This window comes from Trichomonascus vanleenenianus, assembly GCF_965637985.1.
Source record: "Trichomonascus vanleenenianus strain CLIB 3782 genome assembly, contig: TRVA0_037S, whole genome shotgun sequence".
Classification (NCBI taxonomy): domain Eukaryota; kingdom Fungi; phylum Ascomycota; class Dipodascomycetes; order Dipodascales; family Trichomonascaceae; genus Blastobotrys; species Blastobotrys vanleenenianus.
Genome location: NW_027481850.1, coordinates 58,703 through 77,791, shown reverse-complemented (window position 1 = coordinate 77,791; position 19,089 = coordinate 58,703). Strand labels below are relative to the sequence as shown.

The 19,089-nt window shown below is 47.3% G+C and overlaps 7 protein-coding genes across 7 annotated transcripts; 2 read left to right on the top strand and 5 right to left on the bottom strand.

Annotated features, from left to right (window-relative positions):
* Positions 1-260: 260 nt before the first annotated feature.
* On the bottom strand, positions 261-644 carry TRVA0_037S00848 (uncharacterized protein; the record flags this gene model as incomplete). Its single annotated transcript, XM_076686411.1, has 1 exon — positions 261-644. The coding sequence occupies one exon, from the start codon at positions 642-644 to the stop codon at positions 261-263; it is 384 nt and encodes a 127-aa protein (XP_076539358.1).
* Positions 645-2,062: 1,418 nt separating this feature from the next.
* TEL2 (Tel2p) lies at positions 2,063-4,786 on the bottom strand (the record flags this gene model as incomplete). The annotated part of the gene is made up of 1 exon (XM_076686410.1): positions 2,063-4,786. The coding sequence occupies one exon, from the start codon at positions 4,784-4,786 to the stop codon at positions 2,063-2,065; it is 2,724 nt and encodes a 907-aa protein (XP_076539357.1).
* An 839-nt stretch (positions 4,787-5,625) lies between these two features.
* Positions 5,626-7,047, bottom strand: TOS1 (Tos1p; the record flags this gene model as incomplete). Its single annotated transcript, XM_076686409.1, has 1 exon — positions 5,626-7,047. The coding sequence occupies one exon, from the start codon at positions 7,045-7,047 to the stop codon at positions 5,626-5,628; it is 1,422 nt and encodes a 473-aa protein (XP_076539356.1).
* A 3,801-nt stretch (positions 7,048-10,848) lies between these two features.
* TRVA0_037S00782 (uncharacterized protein) lies at positions 10,849-13,345 on the bottom strand (the record flags this gene model as incomplete). Its single annotated transcript, XM_076686408.1, has 4 exons — positions 13,254-13,345; positions 12,821-13,081; positions 12,614-12,770; positions 10,849-12,561 (listed from the first exon to the last, which is right to left on the bottom strand). Exons 2-4 carry the CDS (start codon positions 12,874-12,876, stop codon positions 10,849-10,851), a joined length of 1,926 nt encoding a protein of 641 aa, XP_076539355.1. The 5' UTR covers positions 12,877-13,081; positions 13,254-13,345.
* Positions 13,346-14,926: 1,581 nt separating this feature from the next.
* RPS10A (eS10 family ribosomal protein) lies at positions 14,927-15,556 on the bottom strand (the record flags this gene model as incomplete). The annotated part of the gene is made up of 2 exons (XM_076686407.1): positions 14,927-15,291; positions 15,505-15,556. The coding sequence occupies 2 exons, from the start codon at positions 15,554-15,556 to the stop codon at positions 14,927-14,929; spliced, it is 417 nt and encodes a 138-aa protein (XP_076539354.1).
* A 944-nt stretch (positions 15,557-16,500) lies between these two features.
* Positions 16,501-17,481, top strand: TRVA0_037S00738 (uncharacterized protein; the record flags this gene model as incomplete). Its single annotated transcript, XM_076686406.1, has 2 exons — positions 16,501-16,576; positions 16,649-17,481. The coding sequence occupies 2 exons, from the start codon at positions 16,501-16,503 to the stop codon at positions 17,479-17,481; spliced, it is 909 nt and encodes a 302-aa protein (XP_076539353.1).
* Positions 17,482-17,885: 404 nt separating this feature from the next.
* On the top strand, positions 17,886-19,010 carry TRVA0_037S00716 (uncharacterized protein; the record flags this gene model as incomplete). The annotated part of the gene is made up of 1 exon (XM_076686405.1): positions 17,886-19,010. One exon carries the CDS (start codon positions 17,886-17,888, stop codon positions 19,008-19,010), a length of 1,125 nt encoding a protein of 374 aa, XP_076539352.1.
* Between the last annotated feature and the right edge of the window lie 79 nt (positions 19,011-19,089).

Below are 19,089 nucleotides of genomic sequence, written 5' to 3'. Positions count from 1 at the left end.
ACTAGACTAGCACATGGGCACCTCCACGAAAGTCCATGTATAGAACGATATTTCTCCATGAAAATAATAATTCCTTCCTTGCATTGTTATATCGGTACTCAAATTAAAGTTCTGCCTACGGTGTTATTCCTGCAGATGGAGTGCAATTTCAGAAACCAGTTCAATTATTCATATCTAAGTTAAATAAGTCATTAAAACAATTTTTCAGCGCGTGTGGTCGTTAGCAAGAAAGTACTAGGGAAGGAGGGGGTACATGGCGATCAGACCCAGTCGACTTCACCTGATTTTTCGTAAGAATGGGTGTTGGAGCCAGTGGAATCATGTGCGTAGAATGCAATAGAGCCTGGAGTGACATTGAGCTCAGATTTGTCCCAAACCATGCAAATCTTTGGCGTAGGGCCCTTGGAGTCAAACTTGAGCGTAGAGTAAATCTCTCCAGTTGGATCATGGATAAAGCTGGCCTCGCCAAATGGGCAGACGACGCCATTGACGGTCCAGTAGGAAGGACCAGTCTCGACGAGGGTGGCATTCTCTTTCGACTGTCGAACAAAAGTTCGGCTCATGCTCGGTCTGGTAATGAGAGGACCGGGTCGGCTAATAGTTCCGGCATTTCGAGAGATGGTACGCAGAGTGTTTCTAAACATTTTTTATATGTATTAGAGACTCGGTAGAGGAAAGGAGGTGAGAATAAGGAAAGAAAAAAGGTAATTGAAGGGCGAAATCGAATCCTATATATAATTTTTCAGTCGACGGCGAATGGCGAATTGCTCATTCAGTAGCTAACGCCATATCGAACTGCCCCCGTGTTTCTTGTTACTGCATCCAGATAAGCGTCTGGATCTGCTGCATATGGGCCGACTGTACATGTGTACCGAGAAATATTCGTTCCCCATGAACCGAGGACCTGGGACTCTCGCCCGCAGGCTAAAATACAGGGCCGTAACCGGAGAAATCGCGGCTTATTTTCGTCGCTGTTTGGCAACCTTCATAATTATGAAAAAAAAAAAAACAGTCATATTTCGCGGAAAAGTGGTAAACAATTGAGCATTCAAAGCTACAGGTGGACTAATTATGGCTACATGGAATAACGCCATCCGTTCGGAGGGGAGTCAATGATAAGCGGACCGGTTGTTTTGGCGATTTGTTGAGAGCCAACAACGATCGCTAATTGTTGAGGCATCCAACGCTTGATACGGGGTTATGCGGTGGCTTGGATGTGTGTGTGGAGAAACAGTGGGATATGACTCGCTCCTGGGGGGTAAGGAAACCAATGTGCCGTGCCGTGAAAGGCCCTGGCAATTTTTCACGATTACGTAATCATCCATCCTGACTATCACTTATTTTGTCCTTTGGAGGCGACGACAGGATGGTTATTAGAGGGGGGTCATATGGAGTTTTGCAGCCATTAATGGGCTTTGAGCTATTTACAGCTAATGGCTATGGCTGGTTTATTTTCTCTGGCCGAATTTGACCTGTTCTTGCTATAGTAGTTGCCAGGTTGTGCAGAAATGGCCACCGTGGTTACATAGACAACGTCAAGAATCATGAGATGGTCCCTTTCATCCTATGCAAAACCCCAGATTTCGGCAAGCTCATCGCCTGCAATCAACGTTTACGCGACAGGTGAAGAAAATAGTCACTGTACGGAAGAGTGGAATATGTGGAGCCTACTACACTACAGAGAAAGCCGAACCTCGGACGAGAATATGCAAGATGTCCGACCAAGGGCGAACCGTGGTTTTTCCATTTCTCCGAGGTCTAGCCTGCAGTCAAGTTAATCCCGGGCCGATTCACTCTTATTAACGGCCGTTTTAGCTCCTATACTACGATATCATGCTATTTTCCTTTGTGGATTGTGCCGATATTCGCAACGGTGGTACGGAGGGCCTGTTATACCTTGCTAGTCGTTATGGGGCCAATGGAGCATCACTGCTAGTAATTACTGTAGCGCTGTAATCAAGTGTGCTGATATAGAACACACATTCGATGCTAAAGTTCGGCTAAGTTCATAAACATATATACAGTTACAAGTAGTGGAGTCATACCGGTACATCAATTGAAGCTATTGGATGCCGGCAAACCTATCTATTAATCGCCGGCGATGCTTGTCTATGATCTCGTTCAACTGGAATAAGACACCTGCAGTTAAGCTCCGGATTCTGTCATCCGTAACTCGTGTCCAATTCGTCTCGAGCCACTTCATAATCTCTACGACCGGGCCGCCAAACTCGGTGGCCAGTACCTCAGACGTATGCACCTCCATAACTACCAGCAGTACAGTCATCAGACCCTCCATGACAACGTCGGGGACCTCAATGTGCTGCCGCTGACCCGTAACTATTTGCATGAGCTCCATGGTTATATCCATCAAATCGGGGCTATTGGGATACGCAGCATGAAGTAATAGCGCAAGTGTCTTGAGGAAATGGCCCGTCATAATTTCCGAATAAACGCCGAGTCCCGCTACACCGCCAGATCGGTGCCATTGCGCCGTAAGCGGAAATACAAAGTACCGCCCAGCGAGCTTAGCATATGCATTCTTTGTATGGACAACCTTGGTCCGTTCCCGCGCATTCTCGAGCTTTTTGGAGACTCGGAGCACTTGTGGAGCGCCAATGAGCTCGTCCTTCGCCTTCTCCGTAGTCTCTGATAACAATGCAGACTGCAGTCGGTGAGTGACACTATCCAGCTCGCCGCCATTCGTGCTGGGAAGGCTGAACAATTGCTCAATCTCTGGCGGCAGGCGTTTCGCTATTGACCGTTTGATATTCCCATTGTCGTCCGCCATTCCGGCAAGGTCCCTAGCGCCGAGAGAGAGGGCCGACAGAATGACCATGCGCTGTTGCAGAGAGTAGTCACCGGTGAATAGTAACTTAGTCATATGCGGTGCGACGATCTTTGGGCTCGACGAAACTAATGCAATCAGCGCGTTCAATTTCATGTCGTTGAATCCCTCCATGTCGAATTGATCACCAATGCCGACAAAAAGGTCCGCGAGAGCCTTTGCATGCAGCTCAACCTCCTGACCAAAGTTGGCTTTGCGGCGGATTAGTGAAGCTGCATTCTCAAGACCAATTTTGATCTTTCTGTAGTTTTCAGACTTGCAATATTCTATCAGGGTTTTGATATAAACTGGCGGAGGGACCTTTTCACGGTCAACCAGCGTCGGATCATCGTCCTCATCTTCAGGGTCGTGGTGATCCATGATATACGGTTTGAAGTCTTCCTCATCATCGCTATCAGGCTCTTCGGAGTAGATCGAACTAGCGGGCTTGACTTGGTCGGTGTTTCCGTATGTAGTCGATTCTGTGTTGCGCTCCTCCGCCACTGTTGGTTCGATGGTGTCTCGAGTATGCCAGCTATTAATGATTTCTTTAATTTGGCTGCTGCTGAGCGGCACTGGATCGAATGACGAGAGCAAACCCTGTCTCCATTGTTTCGTATCATTGTCCAACAGCTCATCGAGATCGAACTTGAACTTCTCCCCACCCTGAGCAATAATATCTGACGCGATGACAATGCCAAGGTAGCGAACTCTAGCGGACGAGCTCTCTAAATGCTTGCCAACACCATCGAAGAGTGACGCTTGAGGGGTCACATTGAACGCCCCTTGCGGGGAATGCTTTTTAAAGAGGTAAATGCATTCGGTAAGTGCATATTGGGCACTGACTGTCTCTTTCTTGATCGTTAATGGATCAGCCCAACGCCTGAACAGATAATCTGTGCACTCTCCTATCATGGCCTTGTTGTTATATGCCAGTGATACAGCACCCACTATAATCTGCCTCGAAGCTAAGCCAAATTTGTTGACTGCAGTCTCGATTGCCGCCCGGGCCGCTTCAGCAGAGCTAATAAAAAGGCTCAGGATATTGCTCAGCACATTAAGTCTTTCTGGATCTGCTCCTGCTGCGATAATCTTTTTCTCAAAGAACGAAAGCATGTAGCCTACAAACCGAACTTGATCTGGCCGGTGCATAAGCCGATAGATTTCAGCCGTTTTGTCGACCAAACCTTCCTGATATAGCTTTTCAAGAATGGCATCCGGTGCTTGGTCACCAAGGCGCAAGCATCGAGAAAGGAGCCCAGCTGACGTATGACTAGGCGTGAGTCCTATGATATCCTCGGCCAACCCTTTGGAATAGCTTACTGGAGATGCAACCCACTCCCATTTCTGTAGCCTATCAGCCTCTGGCAGACTCAATAAGTGGTAATACTGATTGATTAGTTGGTAAGCGGCCGTAGTACTGTTGAGGATTTTGCTCCCGAGGAATAGTTGTGTGACTTCGTTTTGGAAGCTTCTCTGGCTTGACTTGGGCTGATCTCCTCCAACACTCAAAAGAACTTTGAACGGATGACACTGTGGAGTGAGCACTAGCGATAGCACGTAGCACAAAAAGTTGAGCCGTGTGTACGATCCAACGTTGGTTCGATAGTCCTTCCCGAGGCGCTCAATTGAGTCGTCTGCAGGCCTTAGTGCGAAAACCAAAGCAGATATCTCAGTTATAATGCTATTAACTCCGGTGAGAGTACTGAACAGCGGTTGGATCAATTCCCTGAACTGGTCGACATGAATTTCCACGGAATACAGCGTCTTAATCGCTGTGGCGTAGGTTCCTATCAACTCAGGGCTCGGCTGGGCCAGTTTTTCACGGTGCTCGTAGCCAAGACTTTTTAATAGCGTCTTTATCTGGTCTATGTCTTCGCTCTCCCTGAGCGCTGCCACTATTCTCTCCATTAAACCACTTCTTTGCGATGTTCCTTGATTTAATATTCCGATGTCGGACATTTCTCACATTGTACCCACTACATCGTACCTAGGTACCCAACAAGGTGAATTGCAGAATGTATTATCTTACTATTTAGGGGTGTTCGATACTCATTGAGGGTAGACTTTAACTGAGCTTAATTGGTACTAACAGCTGTAGGCATCGAGGTAGTGTCATAAACATAGGGTTAAAGCTAATGAGCAGGGGTATGCCCGATTCATGGAGACTTTGGTACCTCCGGAAAAGCCCAAAAGCCCAAAACGCTTGCACATATTCTCTATGCCGAACTAGGCGAAATATGAACGTTCATATTCTTTATTCCAAGCTGGGCTAAATGGATGTGTTCATATTCTCTCTGCCAAGCCAAGCGAAATGTGGAGGTCTTGACCTGTGGATCCAGGAATCTCCAGATCGATTACACAGCGCAAAGGGGACAAATGAACGAGCATCTGCTGTGGGCCAATTACAATTGCATGTAGTCGCTACCTCAACCGAAATGCCATGCAAGGATCTCCCTTTCCACTTATTCCACTTCCCCTTGCATAGACGTAAAGGGGTGAGTTGGGAAAGGGACATAGGGGTGAGGTTAAGGAGGTGTTTTACGCGATTGGAATGTTGGCACAGGCGTAGCGGAATTTTGCAAGGCATGGCACTGCGTACAGTCTTCGTACCATACATTCAATAGCACACTACAAGGTGGTATAATGGCTGGAGAGACTTATCGAAGCGAAGTAAATGGTATTGAAACGAAGTGAACAGGTGTGACAGTGGTAGGAATCTTTTAAAATTGAAAGAGAGAAAAACAAAATCTAATAACACAAAAAAAAATTAAGATAGTTGAACCAATTGTCGTAGTTTTTTAGCTGATCTGGACGTTGGCCTGGAGAGAGCTCTGGCTAGCAATCCAGCTGCTGATGGTAGAGTCATCGTAGCTGCTGGCGAAGTCGCCGCTGCCAGAGATCTGAGTGATAGAAATAGTCTCATCCGCGCCATTGAAGATAACGGCGGCCCGCAGGGTGCCGTCAGTTGGTCGCTGGAACCAATCTGGGGTGCCACCACCGCCATACTGGGAGTTGCCTGGGGCGCCCTGGGCGGTATGCAAGTGGCTAGTGAGCATCGTGTTGCCCGAGTTGAGGATCTCAAAGACATCAAACTCGCCGCAACCAGAAGTCCAGCAGGAGCACGAGGCCTCGCCGTACTGGACGGTTCGTGGAATTTGGGCATTGAGGAACCAAACGGCAGGCATGTCGTAGTTGAAGGAGACGGAGTTGCTAGTGTCGTGTGGCATGGAGAACTCAAACAGGAACATCTTGGTTGCGCCGTCGAAACCGTGGTAGGCTGGAATGCCCGGTCGGTAGTAGCCACAGGCGCCATTGTTGGCGCCGCAGTCAGAGTCGCTGAAAATCATGAACTCCTCGTTGGACGAGAGGGTAGTATCGGAGAGGACCTGTGCAGACGAAGCGCAGGAGACACCATCGGAGCCAGCGTACGAGATGGAGTTGCCGAAAGTCATGTCGAAGACACCAGAGCCAGCACCACCCTTGTTGTTCATGAAGACTAAGCCATTGGCGGTACTAGAGCCAGAATTGTAGTAAGCGGATTGGGACCAGCCGTTGCCGCTGCTGGACGAGCTAGAAGATGGAGAAGCCGACGACTGTGGGGCATACGAGGTGGCAAAAGAGCTTGGCGCAGCGGTAGCACTGCTGCCACTGCCCTGGTTACCAACAATAGCACCAACAGCGTTGCTAACGATGCCGCCAACGGCAGCAACGGCGTTGTCGATGTTGAGATTACCAGCTGGAGAGGAGGAAGCTGCTGCGGCAGGGGCCGGGGCGTCGGTCGAGTATCCCTGGCCCTCAGCGTACACTGTTCGAGTAACATGGACGAAGTCGGTAACTAGGGCCGGATCGGCCTCTCGCTTGTGGACGTGGTGCTGCTTGGAGCCTCGAATGTTGACGTCTCGCTTCTCGTTGGTGTTGGTGTTGTTTCCACCCTGGTAGTACACTGCGAATTGCTTGAGGTTAATTGGGCCCCTGAAATGGACAGTAACCTCCTCGTTGAGCGGAGAGAGGCTGCCAGAGAAGGCCTGGGGTTGCGAAGAGCAAGTACCGTCGTCGTTGAACGAGGTGACTCGGTTGTAGGAGCCCTGGTAACCAACGTTCCTGTAGAAGACCTGATTCACGTTGTTGCAATAGTTGTTGCCGTCAACGAACTGGCACGTAGCCTCGGCGGAGGAAGCCACAAGCGCACCAGCGACTGCGGCAATTAGCGAAAACTTCATGGCCGAATAGTTATCAAAAACGAGCGTAGTTATTTAAAGGAGTGACAAGGGTGAGGGGGTGGGCCTATTCGGAGAGTTCAATTCAATTGCAGGAAAGAGAGAAGACGGACCTGCTGTACTCTATATATCACGTTTTGGATATTTTTGCTCAAAAGAAAGCGAGCCAACGCTCCGCAAGGCCCTTGGGCCGCTAAGAGACACTGGCCAAAAGCAATCTCGCGAAGAATGCCCTGCTGTCTGAGACAGCTGTTTAGATCTACGCGCGTAAAAAGCAAAAACAGGGGGTGGTGTTTAAAGGGGAGGGGGCTCCAGCCTACTGGGGTGTGCTCTACCTGCGGTCAAGTAAAGGTGTGTACGTGGATTGAAAAAGTAAGCGGGTTGTATTTTATTTTTTGTTATGTAACACCGCTGGGAGGTGTTTTAAGGGGCGTTATAAGGCTCTTCAGTCTCTAATCGATTTTCCCCGCTCTCTCGACATAAGAAGCCACAATAAGAAGACGGGCTCTTTGTACAGTTCTGCTGACAACGCGCCTGATGAACCTTCTTTTTCGCCCCTCTAGCACGCAGTAGTACACAAGGGCAGTTGATAGATTTTCTGGGGACGCGTTTTTTTGTGGGCCGCGAAATAAGACAGTCGCGCGACGAAAGGGGGTGGCAGTTGTGTTGGTGGTGGAAAGACAAAGTCTCACCCAGCCAGAGAACCACAAACATAATCACATAATGAATATTAATACAATTATTTGGCTGGAGCGTACAGGAACAATAGGCCTAGATAAAGAATTGTACAACTGTAGGCACGAAATATAATATTTAGGGATAAACAGCTTTCATGCCCTATGTTCAAGTCGTGGGTCAGTGCTGGTGAAGGCTGTGTAAAGGGGGAGGTCGTTAATCCGGATAGGCTATGTTATTATCCACTGCATTTAGCTAGCCAGTACTGCTTGAGTACAGGCCTGAGCCGTTGCTCAGGGGAGGCAACTGACGAGACGCGTAAATTGCACGGCAGTGCCTGAGCATGATGCAGCTCGGGAGTTTTTGCAGAACTTGAAACTGCACCGCAGGCCCGTAGGTCCACACCATTCCAGAACTGACCCCATCTCATCTACGCCATTCTGAAAGAGATTAAGTACTGTAACTGGTGTACTTCATCACCTATCTCGGGTCTGCTGGTCAGACATGGTATATCCCGGACGACGATTTCCGGATGAGTCTTGAACAACTTGAGTAAAGTGTAGTATTTACATATACGAAACGCGGTGAAAAGTTTTTCTCAAGCATATACTTGAAACGAGCATGTAAATTTTTGTGGTTTACCTGTGAGTAACTATGAGAGAGTCGTGTAGCATCGAATACAGCCCAGGTGATAGAGTGATGAGGGTGAGGATATACAGCACCAGTTGCTAAACCTTAACCAGTTACACGCTACACCCTTGGCAGAGAGCATTATGCAATAAAGCGGTACGTAGAACGGTTGGCGATATCGCTAACGCGTTAGACGTTTACATTGGCGTTACAAACTGCAGTCTATGAAAGAGCGAGTGATCTGAAGGTTCACCACGTAAGCCGAGATTAGCAGTCGAAACGCATTTTATCCCCTATAGTGCCATTCCCATGTGAGGTTGACTTCTGTTTTAATGCGGCTTAGCAATCGGTGCTGTTTCGCGTCGTGCAAGAGCCACTACACAGCCAGAAGGCACTCGTGCATACCATGACGTTCTCGAACTTGGAGCTTTACATACGGGGGGTATCAAATCAAACTCGAAAAGAAGCGCCAAGCTTAATCGTCACTAGCTAGGAATGCACACAATAAGCCATCCTTAATACATGTAGCACAAAGAAGGAAAAGATATTAAAAAAAATGAAAGAATCAACTTCTCCTATACGCTCGCCTATTTTCTGAATCAAGTCTGAGATAAGATGTCATATGTACCACCGTTTTATATCACTTGGGTTGGGACCTGAATCACGACTGAATCAAGTGGGCTTGCTTGGGATCTTATAAACCGCACTTGTACCTTGCTTTAACCCACAAAAGAGTCAAAGCAAGAGCTTCTGGGAAAAGAGTGATATCCGAGAGCCGAGATAGGTACGGAATGTCCCTTACATGTACAGCATCGTGAAGTTGGAATGATGGGCACTCTTGGGAGAATGTGTGCCTGAGGCACTTGCATGTGCGCCCGTGTTTTTCTGCACAGTACAAGACCAGATTCTAGGTGCAGAGCATGTGATAGAATGCAGAATTGCTCGTTGAAGTTTGCGTAATAAAGTCCTTGAACATGTAATGGCGATCTTATAGCCCTTGCGTATGATACGGTTACCTGGTACATGTAGAGGGCGTGGCACCCACATCAGTACCATTGTAATTCTACTCTCAATCTCAATCCGCACTATAGATAAATATCCGTAAATAATAAAAGGGAATTCTGAATTGGGCCCTCGTCGAAGATTGCTTCCACAAGAGCCAAGATTGCAGACTTGCGTTACAACAATTGGCCGGGTCGTTTTCGAAAGGGATTTTTCTGGAACTGAGCCAGACCAAGACAGGTATATCCGCGGTACTGCCACAAAATTATTTACGAATTAATTCACGGGTTCAACAAGAATTTTCAGCGCGACGTGACTGCGCCCATGATCAAAAACTAATTCATATGTTGCGCTCAGATACGTATCCCGTCGGTCACACAAGTCCTTCTTCACCTTGCTCATGCAGTGACTGAGACAAAACCGGTGGAGATTAAATTATGGGGAACTGCGCTTTGGTATTGCCGTATGGAGAAACTCTGCACCACCAACAAAATAAAGATACCGAGACATTATAATGGCGTTTTCGAGAGTTTGGCAATGAAGCATCGATGACACTCTAGGGTCAAAAAAGAATCCATATTTAGAGCAAACGTCATCAACATCTGAAAATAAGAAGCTGCAGTAAATGTATTAAAATATATAGCCTGCAGAGAGTTCCATGCAATAGATATAAAAATATGTGTAAAAGATTATATAAAGATGAAAAGATAGATTTATGTTACGGTACCGAATAATGTCATATGGAAAAAGGCGCTGATATGGTGGCTACACCGGTGTTGTCATCTCATATTCAATAGTATGATACATAGTTCGAAATAAAGTTTTTTGTAGAAAAAATTCGCTTGTCATCAATCCATATTTTTTGTCTAAAAATATATGCGAGATGGTAAATATTTATAGCTTTATAGCAATTTCGATTACTGTTAGTAATGCTATGCCGGCTGGTAATTCGGTACCAAAAGATAAAAAAAGATAGGCGCTGAAGAGCATTTGTTACCACCCGGTACCTGAACCAGGTAATGCAAATGTATACCATCCAAATGCAGATGCCGGAAATAATCTGGCATGTAGCAATGGTATTTGTAGATGTGAAGCGTTTTTGCAGCGTTTTCCCCGTATTCAGGTCTCACTCTGGACAGCTAATGGAATGCAGCGAGGATCGCCAACCATCACGCAACACTCAAACCCTGGTACAGTTACAGTGTTCAACCTTGCCCCACATCACCATATCAACTTGGCGTGTTAGTACATACATGAAGAAGTACGCCTACTCAGTTTGTACGAGATCCTTGACTAGAATGGGTGGCTATCGTTCAATACAAGAAAAGTAGTTGTAACTGGTCAGCAATTACAAATATCTGCTGTGAATTGCGTTGCTAAAAATGTTGAACGTAAAGCTGCTTATACTTTTGTTCGTGTCGATGTTCTGGGGCAAACAACTTTGATCGTAAAAAAATAAATAGTAACGGAAAGTCAAAAAAGCTTTAGACCTCGTCGTTATTTGCTCTTCTCATCCTCCTGCTTTATACGCTTGGCATTATTGCCACTGACAACCTCCCCTTCCCTTTTTCGTTCGCTCCCGTTAGTACCAGACGACGACGATGCTGTTATTGTGGTGCCTACTCGGTCAGCCATACTTTGCGAGCTAGCAGCAACAATAGGCGTGTTGAACTGCAATGGAGACGGCAGAATGTCACTCGCCAAGTGGTTCGCCCTAGGACCGAGCGTTATGCCGCTAGGGTAGCCAGAATGTGCTGATCCCGACACTGGAGGGTTCCTATTCGTTGCCGAGCCAAGTCCTCCAGATGCAGGTCCGAAATGCATGTTCCATTCTGAGCCATAGAAGTTAGATGGTGAAGGGAGGAGATCGTGCACGTATTTTGACGGCAGAGCTGCCGACAGAGGCGTCTGCTCTCCATTGGCATTGACCAGTGGAGGGCGCCCAAATGGATTGCCGGGCCCGCTCTGTGCATTATTACTGTTGAGATAGGTGGAGGGAGATGGCGGTGGCAGCGTCAACGATGAGCCCCAAGGCCCTCCACTGGTGGGACCTTGGTTGCCGCCAACATTAGTTGGTGTATTAACCTTGTTATTGCCCGAACCAGCGGACAAAGGCTTTTCATCTTTGGCACTATTCGTCGCGTCATCGCCGCCTGAGCTCTCCCCTTTGATGCGACCCGAAGAGCTTATCGGCGTGTTGTTTTCACCCGGGATTTGTACCTTGAGCTTTGGCCTTTGGTTGCCAGCATTGGCACTATTGCCGCTGTTCGAAGGAGTGTTGGGAAAGGTGAAGCGTGAGTTGTTGAGATAGGTTGGTGACTTTGATCCTTTTCTCTCTTGCTCTGGCTGTTTGCCAGCAACATCGACAGACTGCGGCCGTTGCGGCTGGACGACTCCATAAGCGAGACTGTTGTTGTCCTTACCCGGAACTGGGGCGTAGGTATACTCAGCTGGTGGTTGACTTTGGGACTGGGTCATCTGTACAGGTTGGCGGAAGTTTGCATAATTGGGGTAGTTTCTCTTCTGAGCAGCAGTGTATTGCTCAGAAGGAGGTGCCTGCTGCGCTTGTTGCTGCTGAGGATATGCATAGCCAGGCGGCGGCGGCGGATATTGACCAGCCCCTGGCGGTAGCGGCGGTGGAGGTGGAGGCGGCAGGGCATAAGAAGGCGAGTACGGCTGTTGACCGTAACGGTGGTACATTTGACTCTGAGTTTGCCCTGGTGGAGGCTGCGAAATGTACTCATACTGAGGATTGGTCCTTAGCCCCATGGCCTGAGGACCTGGTAATGGCTCCTGCTTTGCTTGTTCGTTGTACGGCTGATGTCGCTGCTGATCTTGTGGATTTTGGTCGCCCTGGAGCACAGGCGGATGCGACGACTGGCGGTTGAACTGAGGCGCAGCGTGGGCATGTTGGGCCTCAATCTCAGAAGCATTGGCAGCAGAGAAGGACCGGCTATGTCTCCTGGCTGCTGAAAGAGACGACTTTTTAACAGGGGCCGGACGCGCAGCTCGGTGCTTCAACCTCGGAGACGGCTGAGCCTTTGCCTGGCGCGTATTCTGAGTTACCATTGGTGACGAGTCATTGGATACATTGACGTTGTCAGATCCCTCTTCCTCTTCGCTCACCTCTTCGTCCGACTGGTCCTTTGCCACCGTACCCAGCGTTTTGTCATAATCTCGAGGACCTTTGCTCTCATGAGGCTTATCCGTCTATACACGGGTTAGTTTATTTTGTCGTGCATGCGAAGGTGTATCGGCTTACCATTTGATACCGTTGGATGATCTGATTAGTGTCTCCTGAGCTGAACTCGTAGAGCTTTTTGTTGCTGCCGAAGATGATAACTGCGATGTCGACCTGACACAGCACTGCTAGCTCGTGAGCCTTTTTGAACAGTCCACCTTTACGCTTGAGGAAGGTCCTATACAGATGGGTTAGCATTACCCCGCTATCAGTTGTGTTGTCACTTACACTGAACGATTCCGCTCATCAGTGATGGGCTGGATGGCAATCTTTCTTCGTCCCATTGGATCTTAACTGGCTTTTTGCTCGACTATAATAGTATGCAAATCAAAGCGGTTTCACTCGCACCTGGTTGTAAATGGTAAAAATATCCCGTAAAATTGGAATTTAATTCCGCCTAAAGTTTAAAAAAAGCGAATGGATATGATACCAGGCACGTAGCTAATAGCCGACGGTGTACAAGGGACTTAAATAACTGCTCCTAGGCCACTTGATGCGTTAGTATACTTCACTTCTCCCCGTTATCAACAGGAAAATTTCTGGATAGTGGGTGCACACGGCAGCGCCGACGGTATCTGGATAATGATTGGGGTATTAAAACACCACGATCAACAAGCTGTATATATTACCCCTCCAGAAGGTGGATTCCAATATAACTTACAATTACTACTTTAAGTGGAATCGAAGGGTTTAACCAGCCATATGCAAAAATCAGCAGAAAAAAAAAGAAGTACGAGAAGAGAGCCTCGTAGCCGTCGAGTGAGTTTAAGTGTGGGTTGACCACTGTAGTTGGGAGTTGGTGCACTTTAATAATTACTTTCTATTTCCTAGTGCCGCCAGGCCAGAAATTCCCACCCTATTTCATGCGACTCTGTGCTGCATTGCACGAAAAATACCGGCTATATATTGCCGAAAGCTGATCGGTACGATGGTGCTGTTTTCGTATCTCTATACAGTTCGTCTGGAGATGGGCTACCAACCGTGATTAACGTGACGTCACATGGGGCACTGTCTTGGTTGGAGATGTTCGACCGTTGTATTTGGGATCCATATTAAATCGATCTGCTTTGATCCACGAAATGACTGACATAGCCGCAATTTGGAATTAAAGCGCTAAAGGGCATCAAGTTCAATCGCTTGCGACATGGCATTCTTTTGTAACAGCACCTGCAGTCTTTTTTTATGGTGGTAGTCAACTCTCGCGGTTTCGATCGCTGCAACGCCTATTAATCTTCACGCATTATATATGTACTGTGGAAGAGCACGAGCCACGCATCTGATGAAAAAAAAAGTTATAACCTATTGGCTCCCTGGCAAGCCATTCTAAAGAGAGTTTTTCTTCTTTTTCGTACCCAGCTGGTCCCTGGCGGTCTAAAAATAGCCATCTCGTTATTATGATAGGCAATGCATACCAGTGCGCCGCACGGCTGAAAAAGGGGTACTGAAGATGGATTTAAAAATAGCAACATAGTGGGGTCGGGAAGGTTATGAGTGTGAACGAAATGATCTTCTCGTATTTTTTAGGAATACGATATTTAACTCTTTGATGTCAATCCGGATTTAGTTTTTCATACGTCAAGTGGTTTGGCGCAGATATTCTATTGCAATGTACCTTCCCAGTACTGGTACCGGTACCAGGGAGACCTATATAGCAGATGCTTCGTTAAAAACGCATATTATTGACATCTATTCAAGAATAAATTTACGAATGTAGTTGAAATGTGCTTAGAAAGCTGTGTACGGCATTGTAAACCGCAGGAGGTAGCCCATGCCATGCCGATAAAAATCCGAGGGATTTGAATCAACAGGGCCTCTGATATTAAGGGTCTCACTGAAATGTCGAGCACGGCTTCTCCGAATGTAATGTAGGAGCGGCAAAGTGGGGAATCGATAAATGGGTACTATGCAGCATTGTCAATACTACACTGTATTTCCATTTATACTACGGCACTCGAGCTGCAACTGAGACCTACACGGCCAATGATTGGACTTCAGACTTCATAATAATAGACGATCGGTACGGCAGTTAAGTGGGTTTCAGGCCTCAAAATAAACGATTGATGTGGCTAATGTGACAATGTTACAATACACCAATTGGCAAAATACACCACTAGTGAGCGGTCTATCGTTAACTTGATAAAATGGCTCATGCTCTTCACGTATTCCGAGCTCAAGCTGCCATCGAATCACAGTGCTAGAAACTGACATTCTCCCAGATGGGATTACGGCAATCATTCACTTTTTAATGTACAAAATAAGATGCATGCCGCCATTCATTTCTAGCATCGTATACATTTAACATTAGAATACCTAACAACAGACTTTTTTAATTATTTATTGGTTGAACTGTGGCTTGTATTCGCCTGGAGCGGCCTCCTTGTCAGCAGCCCGTCGTCGGTAACCGTCATCGAAGTTTCGTGGGCCTCGGCCGTCTCGAGATGGTCGAGCACCTGGAAGTGGCTGTCGGACCTGCTTCTTGTGGGTGGCTGGGACGATCTCAGTTGGAAGGTGCAACCATTCTCGGAGGTATTCGACACCAGCGTCGGTCAGAGTGTAGTAGTAGTATTGCCAGGAGAACTGGGTCTTGACGTAGCCTCGAGAGTTGAGAGACTGGAGGGCCTTGATAACGAAAAGGTTCTTGGTATCAATCTCCTCGTGCTTTGGCTGGTTGAAGTCCTTCTTGGCAACAACAACACCCTCTATATATCCAATGAATTAGTCCATAGGTCCAACTTTAATGGCTACCGAGCAGCTCAGCAGTTTAAATACACTGGTGACAATCACAGATCATTTGTCGATACGCGTCCCGTACATATTTTTTTCAATAGCAGACATGATCGCTCGACCGTCTTACCACGTATTCAAACATTTTCTTCGAAATTATCCTCAGCAGCAGCAATTTCAATACGTACCCTTGAAGAGGTAAGTGTGGATCTTCTTTCGCTCGTCCTTTGGAATGAACATCTTGTCGGGCTGGTCTTGTCGAAGCTTGAGAAATTCAAGTGATAAATTTGATGTTCCCCTTTGGCGCACAACGGGCTGGGACTGCTCGAGTTGTGTGGTGTGTGTTGCCTGGTAGCGCGGGAGCCGGGATGTTACTTGACAGCTTAACTGGGTTGGGAGGGTAGTCGCAGCGAAAACTTAACAAGTCTGGTGTCGCGAGCGCAGAACGCTGCTCGGTCCTTCCTAATTAGGTAATAAACAGTCATTTAGGATTTATGCGTGAATATGACAGCACAAGACATATTTCCAGGCATTCTTAGTCCATCCTCCCTCATCACGATGGCTATAGATGGGCGGTAGAGCCATGCAGTGTGGGGCATGAAGGACATACAGGCTCTGTGGGCGTAATAATCCCAACATCTCTGTTCAATGTACGTTGTCTACTTCTCTCTAAGCTGTTGACTGACAAATGGCTACTGAAGGTTGTTTTTTTGTTTTGTTTTAGGGTGTTCCGGCGATGGAGAGGGTTTCTGCCGCATTACTTGCGGCTCACCCACACTTTAAATATGTGAAATTGTTGAGCTAGTCTTGGTCGCAGTTGTATAGCCTTTTCCCCACAACCCTTAGTGGGTTAATCCTTCCGTTAGAAGTCAGCAGGGCCAGGCCTGGCATAGATACACTCACAAATACTGTTGGGGATCTCGTGATACTTGTCCTTCCGCATTGTATTCCCCATACTAACGGTACTGACAGTACCCATGGTACAGTACTACTTTTAGTAGGCGGAGTTTGTTGATAGATAACTCAGCCGCATAACCTATCTCCCGACCACAGCAATTGGGTAGACGCACTGATTATCAGTCCAACTGGGAGGCAATATACTATATAAATCTGCTCTATAAAAATAACAGGTAACCTAGCATTTGTGGCGTGTTACAGCATATTTCGGCTTTAGAGTGTGTACTATGCCGTCTCTTCGTGGACCAGATATCTTGGACAGTACAGACTGGAACACAGATCACAACCAAAAGAAACCGCTGTGTATGTAGTTCCACCTAACCTCTCTCTCTCTCTCTCTCTCTCTTTCATTAGCTTTACTAACAGGACATATAGTAACCCGAATTCGCAGTTTTGTGGCTGGAGTCAAGAATGCCTGCGTTGACTGGATAACCCAGTACCGCATCTTCCGAATCCCTCTACTAAATTGGTTCATCATTGTCTTCTATGCCGTATTCCTCATCAGACTGACATTTCGGTTCAGAGCGCTCTATGCCAAACGGGCGCTAATTACCATGATGGTTACTAACTTGCTACTCTACGGACTCGCCGATACACTGGCGCAGACGCTTCGAACAATGGTGGCGTTTAAACCTGAGCCCTTGGAGCAACCAAAAAACCTACTCTTTGTACGATACATATTGGAGAAAGGGCGGCCAAGAAGAGTCATCCTGGAGGAGGAGGAAGACGAGGAATTGCTCGAGCTTGGGCTCGACGAAGAGCTATTGAGCGACAATGCGCCACACCCGCACAGACCGCAGCAACCCGAGATATTCCACTTCCGCCGCCTAGCGCTCTTCACCGTGTGGGGATTCCTCCTTTCTTTCGTGCAGTCTCCATGGTACAGTTTCCTCAACAGCATTAACGAAAACAACAAGTTTATTTCAGTGCTGCGCAGAGTTCTGGCCGATCAGCTCTGCTACTCGCCTATTTCGCTGTGCTGCTTCTTCATTTACGCTACCGTGGTAATTGAGGGCGGGGACAAGGCCGCCGTCGTCGCCAAGCTCAAAAAATCATATCTCCCTACGCTAGCGATCAATTATTGCGTCTGGCCCGCGGCTCAATTTATCAATTTCCTGGTTATCCCTAGAGCAGTGCAAATTCCGTTTTCGTCGACGATAGGCGTGTTTTGGAATGCCTATCTCTCTCTCAAGAATGCATCTGCTTAGCTCTAGATACCGCCACGCGGGAAAAAGGCTTGATCCTCAACATTTGACCGCTTATTTATTACTGCGGTAGATCTCTACTACATTGTACTCCTACTGAGTAGTACTACTGGAGTGATAGCTCGTTTACGCTGTACTACCCGGTATTATGACACAGTGCTGTTGCTGCTATTTTTACCTTCGTCTCTGATAGTCGGCAGATCGTACACCTCTGTAAGTACAAGCACCAGTAGGGACGTTGTGTAAAGGGGCCGCGTACCTACAGCCGCATGCAGATGTTTTAAACTCTTCGCCCCTTTCTCTGTGCATGTAGGTTTCAGGCCAGTTATGGGCTGTCCTCGAGGCTGCCTACACTGGTAGAGCGATATTCTTATTTGTTATTCTTGTTGTTTCTTTCTTCACGAGTCATGAAAAGATCAGGACGGATAGCGGTGCTCCTAATGGCGGCACTTTGCTGCTCGGCTTTTTGGACGGTTGGCTCCAAGATGGTGGATGCAGCACCATACTCGAGAGGTACAAACAAACATTCATACAAGCACAGCCATGCCACTAGAGAGCAAAGAGACGAGCTGCGGCAGGCCAAAATAGAGGAGTGGATTATGGAACACTATGGTGCTCCTGATCCCGACGCGCAATTGATTACTACTAGCCACATGTCCGCTATAGACTTGAAAGTTATCGAGAATGAGCATGATGCAATTGACGGCGACGTGCAGAAGAAAGAGTATAGCATTGTAGAAGCGAGCGAGCAAGAGGCTGTCGGCGGAACTTCAGACCCCACGGTGCTGATTCTCTCCGGATGCGATAGTAGCTGCTGCGATGAGGAGTTTACACAGACGATTATTGAAAATAGAAAAGCCTATGCACACCGCCATGGATACTACCATCTTTTCCTCAACCTGTCTGACTTCCAGCCGGCGCAGGAGGAGAATATCCATCCTATGTGGCTTAAGGTCCCAGCTATAAAGCACGCCTTCGAGCTATATCCGAATATTGAATGGATTTGGTGGCTTGATGTTGATGCCATTATTATGAACCCAGAGATCGCGCTGGGAAACCACCTGCTAAATGAAGACTTTCTCTCGAAGAAAATATCATTCGGCAAGCCGCTGCGCAGCCTGAATTCGCGTTTCAAGGGCCATCGATACCTGCCTAAGTCCAGCATTGATGTGAGCGACGTTGACGTGATTATATCGCAGGATTCGTTGGGGCTCAACACGGGTTCGTTCTTTCTGCGGAGATCAGAATTTGCCAACCTGCTTTTGAGTCTCTGGTCTGACCCATATCTGCGTACAATGGGCTTTGAACGGAAAGAACAAGATGCATTGATTTACTTGTTGTTGAAGCACAAGTACCTGCTGAAGCATTGCGCTATTGTTCCGCAACGCTTGATCAATTCGTACCATGACGGTACAAAATCGCACTTATGGCGGTACCACGAAGGCGATTTTGTTATTCATTTTGCTGGTCTGGGCAAGTACCCAGAATTCAAGTCTATTTGGAAGCTATACTGGAATTCTCGTGGCCATTAGAGTTTCTCCCTCTAAACAAAACATCTTTGGAATTTTTTTGGGAATGGAGGTAGCTGTACCGATTGTATTGGTAACTGTG